Source organism: Mus caroli, chromosome X (genome assembly GCF_900094665.2).
Source record: "Mus caroli chromosome X, CAROLI_EIJ_v1.1, whole genome shotgun sequence".
In the NCBI taxonomy this organism is placed as follows: domain Eukaryota; kingdom Metazoa; phylum Chordata; class Mammalia; order Rodentia; family Muridae; genus Mus; species Mus caroli.
The window spans coordinates 147861342-147873293 of record NC_034589.1 but is presented as its reverse complement, the minus strand read 5'-3'; the positions used below and the strand labels follow the sequence as shown (position 1 = coordinate 147873293).

Sequence of the window (11952 nt, the reverse complement as noted above, 5' to 3'; positions counted from 1 at the left end):
TATATATTGGATATTAGTCCCCTATCAGATTTAGGATTAGTAAAAATCCTTTCCCAATCTGTTGGTGGCCTTTTTGTCTTATTGACAGTGTCTTTTGTAAGGCTGATCTTAAACACCAACAAAAACAGGAGACAGCACACACACACATGAAAGCTGAACAACACGATACTCAATGATAACTTGGTTAAGGAAGAAATAAAGAAAGAAATTAAAGGCTTTTTAGAATTGACCTAATATGTGAGAGGCTCTGGAAGTTCAATCCCTAGTATTGCCCCCAAAATGGAGAGGTTGACTTCCAGACATGGCAAAGCACATCTGTAATTTCAGGCTGAAGCAGGAGGCTCAACATGAGTTCAAGGTAAGTTTAGTTCAGAGAAAAGCTTGGTCTACAAAGTGAGTCCTTGTCTTAAAAAATAAAAGCAAATACACAATCTATAAAAATGTAAAAATAAGTTAAACTAGAAGTGGTAAACAATATAAAACAAAAGGGCCACGAAACCGACATCAGTAAGCAAACCTGTAATCAAAACTGGATTAAGGAATTCAGTCATAGGTGCTTAACTAGGTTAAAAGCTACACTGTACGCAGTTTGTGCAAATAAGGGCATGGAGGCTAAGTGACAGGAATGAATATTAAACTATGCTGGCTAGTTTTATGTCAACTTGACACAAGCTAGAGTTATCTGAAAGGAGGGGACCTCAATTGAGGAAATGCCTCCATAAGATCAGACTGCAGGGCATTTTTTACATTAGTGACTGATGGGGAAGGTTTGAAGGGATGGCCAGGTTCCCCTGAGGAGGAGCTTGATAAAACACTGAAAGTTTTACTGTTAGCCTTTCCCCAGTCCTTTCTCAGAGGTACTTATGGCCTTTTACAAGGGTAACTATACACTGGAGGAAAGGTAACAGTCAGAATTTCTGGGGTCTATTGGGAAATGGCTCTGAATTAATGCTGATTCTGGAAGATCCCAAGAAATATTATGGTACCCTCCAGTTAAAATAGGGGCTTATTGAGGTGAGGGGTTAGGGCTAAAGTCCAACTCACAGTACGTCCAGTGGGTCCCTGAACTCATCCTGTGGTTATTTTGCAGTCCCGGCATATGTGGTATACTTAGAAGTTGGCAGAATTCTGACACTGTGTCCCTGATCTGTGGTGTGAGAACAATTATGGTTGAAAAGGTTAAATGGAACCCTTTAGAGTTGCTTCTGCCAAGGAAAATAGTGAATAAAAAATTGTATCACATTCCTGGAAGAATTGCAGAAAATGAGTACCACCACCAAGGACTTGAAAGACACAGACTTGGTGGTTCCCACCACTTCTCCCTTTAACTCCCTATCTGGCCAGTTCAGAAGACAGATGGATTGTGGAGAATGACAGCTGACTATTGAAAACTCAATCATTAGTGACTCCAATTGCAGCTGATGTACAAAAGGCTTACTTGAGCAGATTAACGCATCCCTTGGTACATAATATGCAGCTACTGATCTAGCAAATGCATTTTTCTAAGTACTTATCAATAAGGACCACCAGAAAGGATTTGCTTTCAGTTAACAAGGCCAGCAGTATACTTTTACAGTTTAACCTCAAGGATATATTACATAAAGCCTTATCCACCATCATGGTATTCCACACAATATTGCTTCTGACCAAGGAACTCATTTCACAGACAGAGGGGTGTGACAGTGGAGCCAGTGGGAGCCTAGACGTCAGTGTCCTGCAGAGGATAGAGCCAGAGAAGTGACCCAAGCCCTTTGGAAGAGTCCAAAAGACCATGAATGACTCTCCAGACATTGCTCATTAAGTTATTTATACTGGTTCGAGTTTGCTTTGTTCAGATTGTGTGTGCCCTGGTTCTTCCCCCCTCAAGTGACAACCTATAGAATTTACTTTATTTTACACACTCTCACAGTTGAAAGACTAAATTTTAAGACTTTGGATTTTGAAAGAGACTGGTTATTTGAAAGAGGCTGAATTTTTAAGTGTTTGAATTTTTAAAGACTGTGGGACTTCTAAAGTTTTGAATGCTTGTATTTTATTATTGATATTAAGGTGTAATCTTGGGGATGAATGAGAAAGGAAAGATTATGGCTTAACATTAATGTGTTTTGTGTGTCAAATTGGCAAGGCATCAGTTTTCCAGCTAGTTTTATGTCAACTTGACACAAGCTAGAGTTATCTGGAAGGATGGAACCTCAATTGAGAAAATGCCTCCACAATATTGGTCTCGATGGTATTTACTTAATTGGTGATTGATATGAAAGGGTTCAGCCCATTGTGGGAGGTACCATTCCTAAGCTGAGCTCCTGGGTTCCATAAGAAAGCAGGCTAAGCAAGTCATGAAGAGCAAACCAGAAAGCAGCAGCACTCCATGGCCCCTGCATCAGCTCCTGCCTCCAGGCTGCAGCCCTGCTTGAGTTTCTGTGCTGACTTCCTTCAGTAATGGGCTATAATATGGAAGTATAAGTATAAATAAAGCCTTTCACTCCACTCCACTCCACCCCCAACTGGCTTTTGGTCATAGTATTTCAGTATAGAAACACTAAAGAACACACAAACTCAAAATAATGTAGCAGGAAATTAATTAACTGGAAAAGGTGTAGCTCAAATAAGGGTCTGTCATAGATGCTGTTTGTGAAAATTTGTCAAAAAGAATGCCAGGTGCTATTGCATATGCCAGCAAGATTTTGCTGACAGGCCCCTGATATAGCTGTCTCTTGTGAGGCTATGCCAGTGCCTGGCAAATACAGAAGTGGATGCTCACAGTCAGCTATTGGATGGAACACTGGGCCTCTATTGGGGGCCCAGTGTTCCATCCAATAGAGGCTAGAGAAAGTACCCAAGGAGCTGAAGGGGTCTGCAACCCTATAGGTGGAACAACAATATGAACTAACCAGTACCCCCAGAGCTGTGTCTCTACCTGCATTTGGAGCAGAGGATGGCCTAGTCGGCCATCATTGGGAGGAGAGTCCCTTGGTCTTGCGAAGATCATATGCCCCAGTACAGGGGAATGCCAGGGCCAGGAAGCAGGAGTGGGTGGGTTGGAGAGCAGGGCAGGGGGAGGATATAGGGGACTTTGGGGATAGCATTTGAAATGTAAATGAATAAAATATCTAATAAAAATGCCTTAAAAATAAATATATATATAATTAAAAAAAAAAAGAATGCCAAGTGCTTATTTCTGCCTACCCACAAAGGTCATACCAAATAAAGAGAAAATTGTAGTAATATAGAGAACTTCCCATCTTCGGATGTAAGGGGATACCCTTCCAGCCAGCTACCACAAATGTCTAGCTGAGACCTATCTTGGAAAGGGGTAAAAAAAGTAATTACCTAAAAGGACTCAGCCTACATTCCTTCATGAGTCTTTCCAGACCTGAGTTCATAAAGGGAAACCAGTCTCAGCCTCTCTGGTCTGAGATAATAGAGAGAAAAGAGAGTTGCCCCAAATTTTAGGTAGAGTTCTGAGCACTAAGTGGTAGGGGCGCATGCAGAGGCAGGAAGATCTGAGTTCAAGGCTAGCCTGGTCTACAGAGTAAGTTTCAGGACAGCCGGGGCTACACAGACAAACCCTGTCTCAAAGACCAAAAAGAGCTGAGCAGTTAAGAGCACTGACTGCTCTTCAAGAGTTCAATTCACAGCAACCACATGGTGGCTCACAACCATCTGTAATGGGATCTGATGCCCTCTTCTGGGGTGCGAGAAGACAGAGCACTCATATACATAAAATACATGAACAAATAAATCTTTAAAACATTAAACATGGGACTGGGAAGAAAGCTTAGTGAGTAAAGTCCTTGCCATTCAAGTACTAAGCTCGATCACAGACCCCATGAAAAAGTTCAATATGGTAGAATGTACTTGTAAGCTAGCACTGGGGAGCCTGGAAAAGGTGGGTCCTTGGGGCTTCTTAACAAGCCAGCGTGACCAAAACCCTGAGTTCTAAGCCAGTCAGAGACTTAGCTTCAAAAAAACCAAATGGAAAGTGCCTGAGGAATGAGACCTAAATTGAACCTGTGAACTCTACAAGCACACCCCCACACAGCCACAGAAAACTGCAACTCACAAGTACACACACATAAGAAAAACCAAACTTTAGTCAGAAATGCTGGTGATGGGAAACGGAACATGAATTCATGCCCAATATGGGTTATATAGCATCACATAAACCTGTCTCCATCCCACCCCTGTTGAAATAAAGTTTTAAAAATTCTGTTTTCTTTCACATAACTATTAAGAATGACCTCTAAATGGTTATAACAGGCTATATATTTAAAACCTAGAATTATTTTAGGAATTCCAAATAAAACTAGTGTCTACACTGCAACTGAGCAATAGGAAAAAGAACTGCCCCCCTAAATTCCTTCAAGTTAATTAAAATCCCAGATAAACTGGACATCCAACAATACAGCCCTTTCTCTACCACAAGAAACATCAAAATAATCTATTATTTCAAATCCCCACCCAACAAAATGTAAACTCAAACAACATCTAATGTTTTACTGCACGGAATACCCTTTACCACAGAGAGCAGACTCCGATGTGTGGGTTCTGAGTTCTTATCAGATATGGCCTTTCTCAAGCAAAAGGAATGAAAATGTAAGTATAGACTTACTATCCTGTAATGTCTTACTAAGTTGCGCATTTAATAACACACGAGAACACAAACTAGAAATCAATTTAGCCTTCCTTTCCCTTGTATGAATGATGCAACAGACAGGCCAGTAAGATAGTCCCCTCTATCCCAACAAAAAGAACTGTTCAAGTGACTAAGGCAGCATCTTCAAGCTGGTCATGATGACTTGAAGGTTCACTGGAATCCAGATCAACGTAAGGTAAAGAGTCAGATCCTGTCTCAAAACGAAGAAACACATAAACAACCCACACGCCCGTTCATTTGATGTCCTTCCTCCTTCCCCCTCCACCGTATAGGAAATACTCCACGATGCGATAATTCCCAAATCCTACAAATTGTGTGAGGGGTTTTTTTTTTCTTTTCGTTCAAATGTTAAACTGCAATGAAAGATGAAAAATAGAATTAGTTCTCATTATTAACATTTTTTAAAATGTCGCCAGGAAAATCGGAATGAAATCCTTTTCCTCACTGCGTATACCTCCGCACCACCTGCAAGTACACAGAAGGTTAGCCCCAGAACCAGAAGACGCAGGCGCTTAACACGTTCTTCCCAGCGTCCTCACCATGTTCCGTCGCCTTGGGCAGAAGGAACGGGGACCCACATCCCCACACCCCTTGGCGACAGCTCTCAGCTGCAGTCCCGTGGGCTAGAACTCAATCGCCACGCCGTCACGTACCAGAAAGGGCAGCGGCAGGGGCCAGACGCCCCAGTAGGGAAACAACTACCTCAGCGACTTCAGGGGGGGAGGGGTCGTCGTCTCAGCAATCGCGCGCGGCCCTGCTCCCTTTACGAACCGTCGCTGCCCCCGCGGGCGATGCGACAGTATTTTCCCAACCCCGAGAGGCCAAGTAAACCGCAAAGCTGGGCCACCTTGGTGGCTGGCTGTGGCTTCCCCGTCTGCGCGCCTTAGGATGGAGGGTGGGAGCCAGCGAGGCAGCGAGCCAGCCGCAATCCCTGTAGTCCAAACACCTCAGCGGGCCCCCGCACCCACAGGGTCGCCATCCCCGAACCCCCTCCTCCGGTGCCGAGCCATACCTCGGGGACAGCCGTGGCCAAGGATACCCGCTCCTCCGCTCTCCAGCCACCCCCCACAAACTCGCCCACGCACCCACGCCAAGCCCGAGGGGACCCGCCACCTGCCGAAAGAGAGACGCAGCCTGAGATCCCCCATGGCAGGTTGACCTAGGCCCCGGAAAGGGCGACAGCCGTTGGCCGCCCCGCCCCCCCCCCCACCCCTCGGGGGTCCTCAGCGCGGCCTGCCCAGGCGCTCCCCGGCCCTTACCTGCGGACCGCGGGGTGGACTGGGAGGCTCTCCCGGAGGCCGCTTCCGCGGACTTGGCCGGCAGCAGCGACAAGCCCTTGGCAGCCCCTTCCGAGGGGGCTCCCGCTCCTCCTCCTCCTCCGCCGCCGCCGCCGCCGCCGCCGCCGTTCCCACCGCTGCGCTCCATCGGGATGCGCGGGCTGCACAGGCGCACTGTCTGGCCCGCCCGCTGTGTCGCACCGGCCCCGCGCGGGTCCGCATGCGCACGCGGCCTCCCACCTTGCGCGCCGGCCTCTCTCTGGCCGGGCTCGCCGCACCGGACCCTCCCGCACTCGCCGGTGCGTCACTGCTCAGCCGGCGCAGGCGTGCGCGCGCCAAGGGACCGCACGGGCTCCGCGCTCCCGGCTCGCAGCCCCTCGGGCTGCTGTGAAAGGCGCACGCGGGGCGCCGAACGTGCGCGCGCAGTGTCCGCTCCACAAGTCCTCACGGCTCAGCATCCCCAGTGTCCGCACACACCACACCTGGCGCGTTTCTTCTTAAGAGTTTACAAAAGGCTTCTTTGCACACTCGGTTTAAACACGCTTTTCCACACACCCGTGCACACATCCACTTAAAGTTTCTCACACACCTTGCACACATCTGACGCGCGCGCGCGCGCACGTGTTCACACTGTCTCTCTGCACAAAAACAGCCCTGCAGCTCCGAGTGCCCGTTCATGGCTAGGTTTTCTGGTTGTCACTACATGGGCCAGTGCCATATGCATGTGCAGATGCCATAGGGCCATAGGATCCATTCTACCTCAATGAGGTTTCAGTTCATTTCTTTCTTTCTTTATATATTTGCCAAAGATTCATCCTATAAAATAATGCATTTCGTCATCCGTTTTCATATGTCTGTTATGTACTTCGAGAGGGCGGTAGTGACAATTTTTCTAGTGTTTGTTTTGTTTTGTTTTGTTTTTCAAGACAGGGTTTCTCTGTGTAGCCCTGGAGGTCCTGGAACTCACTCTGTAGACCAGGCTGGCCTCGAACTCAGAGATCCTCCTGGCTGTGGCTTCTGAGTGATGGGATTAAAGGCATGTGACACCACTGCAGAGCTAGTGGGGAGTGATTTTGAGACAGGGCCTTATAGTATATCCCAGGCCTGGTCTGGCCTCTAACTCATGGCAACCATCCTGTCTCAGTCTCTCAAGTCTTGGGATTGCAGGCATGAGTTACCACTGGCAACCTTCATTGGTCCCCATGTCCTCACCATTTCATCTTTCTTTTCTTGATATTTGCTCTGACTGGAGTGATATGTAATAGCTAAGTAATTTTGTTTGCGGATCTCCCGCCTCCCGTCTCCCTGGGGTCTCATCAAGCACAAATTGTACTGGCCACACACACACTTTACCAAGCTCTCCCGTGCATGTGAAGCCCGACTTCTCCCTTTATACAGCCTGCCAGATGATTATCTGGCGAAGATTTTTTTCCTCTTCTTGTGGGCTTTCTCTGAGAATTGTTTCCTTTGCTCTAGAGAGCTTTCTGTTTCCTTTGATCCCATTTATCAATTCTTTTGTTAGTTTTTGTTTTGTTTTGTTTTTGACACTGGGTCATTGTAGGGTTGTTCTAGATTGCACAGTATTTCCTAGGCTGATTTGGAATCCTCTTCACTTTGGCTTTGAAATTCTGGATTTATAGTTGTGAGCCACCAAGTTTGGCTCTTGCCTCTGGAGTAGGGGTCAAAGAAGATTATCAGATATTATTTCCTTTTCTCTAGCCATGAACATTTATTATGGTTTCAAAAACATACTGAAGGGGCCAGAGGTATAACTCAGTAGTAGACTGCTTACCTGCACGTGTGATGTGTATAGGCCCCAGGGTTGATTCCTAAGAGAGAAAACAATAAAAACAACCATGGTGGACAGGCATGGTGGATTATGATTAAATCCCATCAGTAAAGAGGCAAAGGAAGGTGAATTTCTGTGAGTTCAAGGCCAGCCTGTTCTACATAGTGAATTCCAGGCCAGTCAGGGATACCTAGTGAGAACCCCACACCCCTGTTTCAAAATTAAGAAAAACAATCATTTTGAAAAACATCATTAATTTTTAACATTGGCTCACAGCTATAATCCCAACACTTGGGAGCCTGAGGCAAGAGATTAAGTTTGAGGCTAGCCTGAGCTAGTAGAAAATGTGGGCCAGCCTGGGCTAAATAGCAAAGAAAGAGAGAAGGGAAAGAGGACGGTGTGAAGGAGAGGAGAGAAAGAAAGAGAGAGACAGAGACAGAAGAGAGAAAAGGGAAGACAAAACAATCTATCATTGCATGGTCTGCCTAAACTTCCAGGGTTTAGAAAGGCATAGCCTACAATGTGCTCACCCTTCCACAAGTAGCTCAGGCTACATATTTTTCTGTTGGAAGCCTTGAGATTTTTTTCCCAGTCTGGTAGAGAAAGAAACACTTGATTGAGAAAGAAACCGGGGGACCTGGAAAAGCCTCAGTGGAGAACGCACAGACCATGAGAACCAGAGATTTTATCACCAGTATACATGCAAATGCCTGGTAGGTGTGATAGCCCATCTGTAAACACAGTGCTCTGGAAGCAGGGACAGGGAATCCACAGGGCAAGCTGACTAACTAAACTAGCTCAACCCTGTTTCAGAATATAGGGAGCCATCCAGGAGGATGCCTGATGTAAACTTCTGGCCTCCACATATTCCCTCACAAATACACACCAACTTATATGTGAACATGGCTACATAGACAGACATACTCGTGTAAAAATTTAAAAGAGGTGAAGCTTGTGCTGTACAATTTTATGTTAACTTGACACAAGCCAGAGTTGTCCAAGATGAATGGAAAGAAAGGGAAAGAGAAAGCCTTAGATGGGAGTCCGAATTTGGTGGCCGCAGGCCCTGAAGAATGAAGATTTAAATACAAAGCCATGGCTAAACATCTGAAGTTCATTGCCAGGACTGTGATGGTTAAGGAGGGGAATATGGAAGGTGCCTACAGGACCCTGGACAGAACCCAGGGTGTACTGAAGTCATAAAGCAACGACTGTACTAAGAGAAGCCTTGCTGCCACAGCCAGCGGGAGAGCTATGAAACATACCGGAGGATCTACAACATGGAAATGGCTCGAAAGATTAACTTCTCGATGCAAAAGAACCGTGCAGACCCGTGGCTGGGCTGCTGACGCATGGGGAGCATTAGTTCTGTGTCCAACTCTTTTCTTTATCCAATCAATTTCTGCTACTTTTCTCTACAGTAAACTCAATCACAGGTGAACAAGAAGGCTTGGACATACAGACACAAGAAAGAAAGAAAGAAAGAAAGAAAGAAAGAAAGAAAGAAAGAAAGAAAGAAAGAAAGAAAGAAAGAAAGAAAGAAAGTCAACTAGCCTTAGATTTGATTCCCCAACACTGCAAGAATCAGATGTGATAGGCACACAACTGTAATTCCAAAATCTGGGAAGTGGAGGTCAGGGGATTATAAATTCAGTCATCTTATTCTAAATAGCGAGTTCAAGGCCAGCAAGGGATACTTGGAATCCTGCCTCAAACAAACAAAGGAAATAAGAAAATTGCACAACTGTATATACACTAAATCCATTGAGATAAAACACCTTAAACACATGAAATTTGGTTTTTGGGGGGGGGTTTATGTTTGGTCGGTTTGGTTTTTCAAGACAGAGTTTCTGTGTAGTGTTGGCTGTCCCAAAGCTCACTTTGTAGAGTGACTGGCCTCGAACTCACTGCCTCTGCATCCTGATTAAAAGTGGGGGCCACCATGCCCTGCTTTGATATTTGTTTTTAATTAATGCATTTCATGGTTTTCTTTGTTTGTTTTGTTGTTGTTGTTTTTTAATTTATTTATTTTATGTCTGAGTGCTCTGCTGAGTATACATCCTCAGATCAGAAGAGGGCACCAGATCCCTTTATAGATGGTTGTGAGCCACCATGTGGTTGCTTGGAAGAACAGCTCTTAACCACTGTACCATCTCACCAGCTCCCGGCCTGTCCCCCATAGTTTTCTTAAAGCAGAAAATCAGGTGGCTTAGGTTTGCTTTGAACTCATTACTGTGTAGTAAAGATTACTTTGAACTTCTGGATTTCCTGCCCCCACCTCCCAAGTTCTAAGTTTATAAGCATGATGCTTATCTCCATTTCTGATGATACTTTGGGTCACCATTTTTGCTGTTGTTGTTGATCAGAAGTTCAAGGACAGCCTAAGCTACATATTAAGTTTGAGGTTGGTCTGAGCTACAGAAGACCCTGTCTCAAAACATAAATGAAAACAATCTGGGAGTGGTGGCACACAACTTTAATCCCAGGAGGTAGAGGCAACTGTAGCCCCTGAATTCAAGGCCAGCCTGGTCTACAGAATGAGGTCCAGGTCAGCCAGAGCTATGAAGAGAAACCCTGTCTTGAAGGGCCAATAAAAGGAAAGAAATATTTTTAAAAATAAAGGAAAAAAAGAGAACAACCACAAAAAGAAGTTGAAATCAGGACCTGGCATTTAGTTATTGGGGGAAAGGTAGAAGAAAAACAGAAATAAAAATAAAACTTAGTCCTTTGTGGGACAAATGCTTTAGTGATCAGTGTGTTCTTGACAGCCCAAGGTATGGCTGGAGGAGGCTGAGAGTATATGAAAATGCACTGGCGCTGTAATGAAATCCTGTTTCTAAGCTAGCAAGATAAAGCCTAGCTGATAAATGTGTGGAGAGCGTTGTTGTGTTGTTACCACTTTTTCCTCTTAAGTGTCATGTCTGCAAAGTTGACTACCTGTTGGACTTACCTGCTTGATGATTGTCTGGGTAGCATCCTTCTCCAACGTTACAATGCTTTTCCTCTTATATGCGTATTTTGAATTGTTTACATTTACTTATGTGTGTGAGTATGCATGCACACCACAAGGGTGATGTGCCCACAGGGGTAAGAAGAAGGCATTAGGTCCCTTAGAACTGGCACTATGGATCATTCACTATGGAGCCACCATGTGGGTGCTGGGGATCAAACCCAGATCCTCTGATGAGCAACCACTCTTAACCACTGAGCTAGCTCATCAGCTCCCTATTTTGAACTTTTAAAATGTATTTTATATATTTATTTTTATTAAAGTATGACATCATTTCCTCCTCCATGCTCCAACCCATAATCCTTTCTCCATGCCTACCCCACCCACCAATTCCCTCTCAAATCTATGGTCTCTTTTTCTTTAATTATTATTGTTACATATATATGTGAATAAATACCTAACTATGACCTGCTGAGTCATTTGACATTGCTTGTATGCATACATCTTTAGGGCTGACCATTTAGTATATAATAACCAATTAGGGAACTCATTCCTTATATATGCAATTTTTAAAATAAAAAAAATATTTTATTTTGTGTGTACAGTAGATCTCTGTGTGATCTTATGTGAAAAGCAGCTCTATGAATTCAAGGCCAGCCTGATTTACACAACAAATACTAGGTGTTTTGCCTGCATGTATGTGTACCACTTGTGTGCCCTAGAACACCAGAAGACAGAGCCCCTGGAACTGGAGTTATAGACAGTTGTTGTCTGCAGCCAATGGTCTCAACTGCTGAGTTATCTCTTTAGCTTTGTATATGTACTTTTAGATAGTGTTATTTATCCCTCCTCCTTCCCTTTCTTCAATTAAAGCCTTCCTGGTTTTGCCTTTACCCCTTCATCTCAATATTGCCCAATTCTGCTGTTCTCTAGAGATCCTCCCACCCATTTCCATAGTCCCTCTTTACTTTCTTGGTTTCTGTGGCTACCCCAAGTTACATGATATACAAATGCACAGAGAGGGGGACGAGGGTTCTCAGTCTGCTTGGGGCAGTAATGTTCTTGCCACTGAAAAGAGCTATAGACTTTTTGATTTGAGGCAGAACCTTGTTATGAAGCTCTTACTGGCCTAAAACTTGCTATTTACAACAGACAGGTCTAGACCACGCTTTTATTCTTCTGCTGCCTCTCAGACACTGTGATCACAGGCTTATGACACCATGCCCCGATCTTTTTATTTTGTGTTCTTACTATCATTCTGTTCTTCAGGCATAAAGAG

General features: G+C 44.8%; 1 protein-coding gene and 1 pseudogene across 7 annotated transcripts in view; one reads left to right on the top strand and one right to left on the bottom strand.

Moving 5' to 3' along the window:
- Map7d2 (MAP7 domain containing 2) overlaps positions 1-6218 on the bottom strand; it is an 80611-nt gene extending 74393 nt beyond the window's left edge. For 5 of the 7 annotated variants that reach the window (XM_021153553.2, XM_029473684.1, XM_021153551.2 and 2 more), the window contains exon 1: positions 5917-6218. In XM_021153553.2, the coding sequence (XP_021009212.2) occupies positions 5917-6082 (166 nt within the window). In that variant the 5' untranslated portion in view covers positions 6083-6218. The remainder of the gene's footprint in view (positions 1-5916) is intronic. The other 2 variants (XM_029473683.1, XM_029473682.1) reach the window with 1 other exon arrangement.
- A 2600-nt stretch (positions 6219-8818) lies between these two features.
- On the top strand, positions 8819-9072 carry LOC110286175 (annotated as a pseudogene).
- Positions 9073-11952: the final 2880 nt, after the last annotated feature.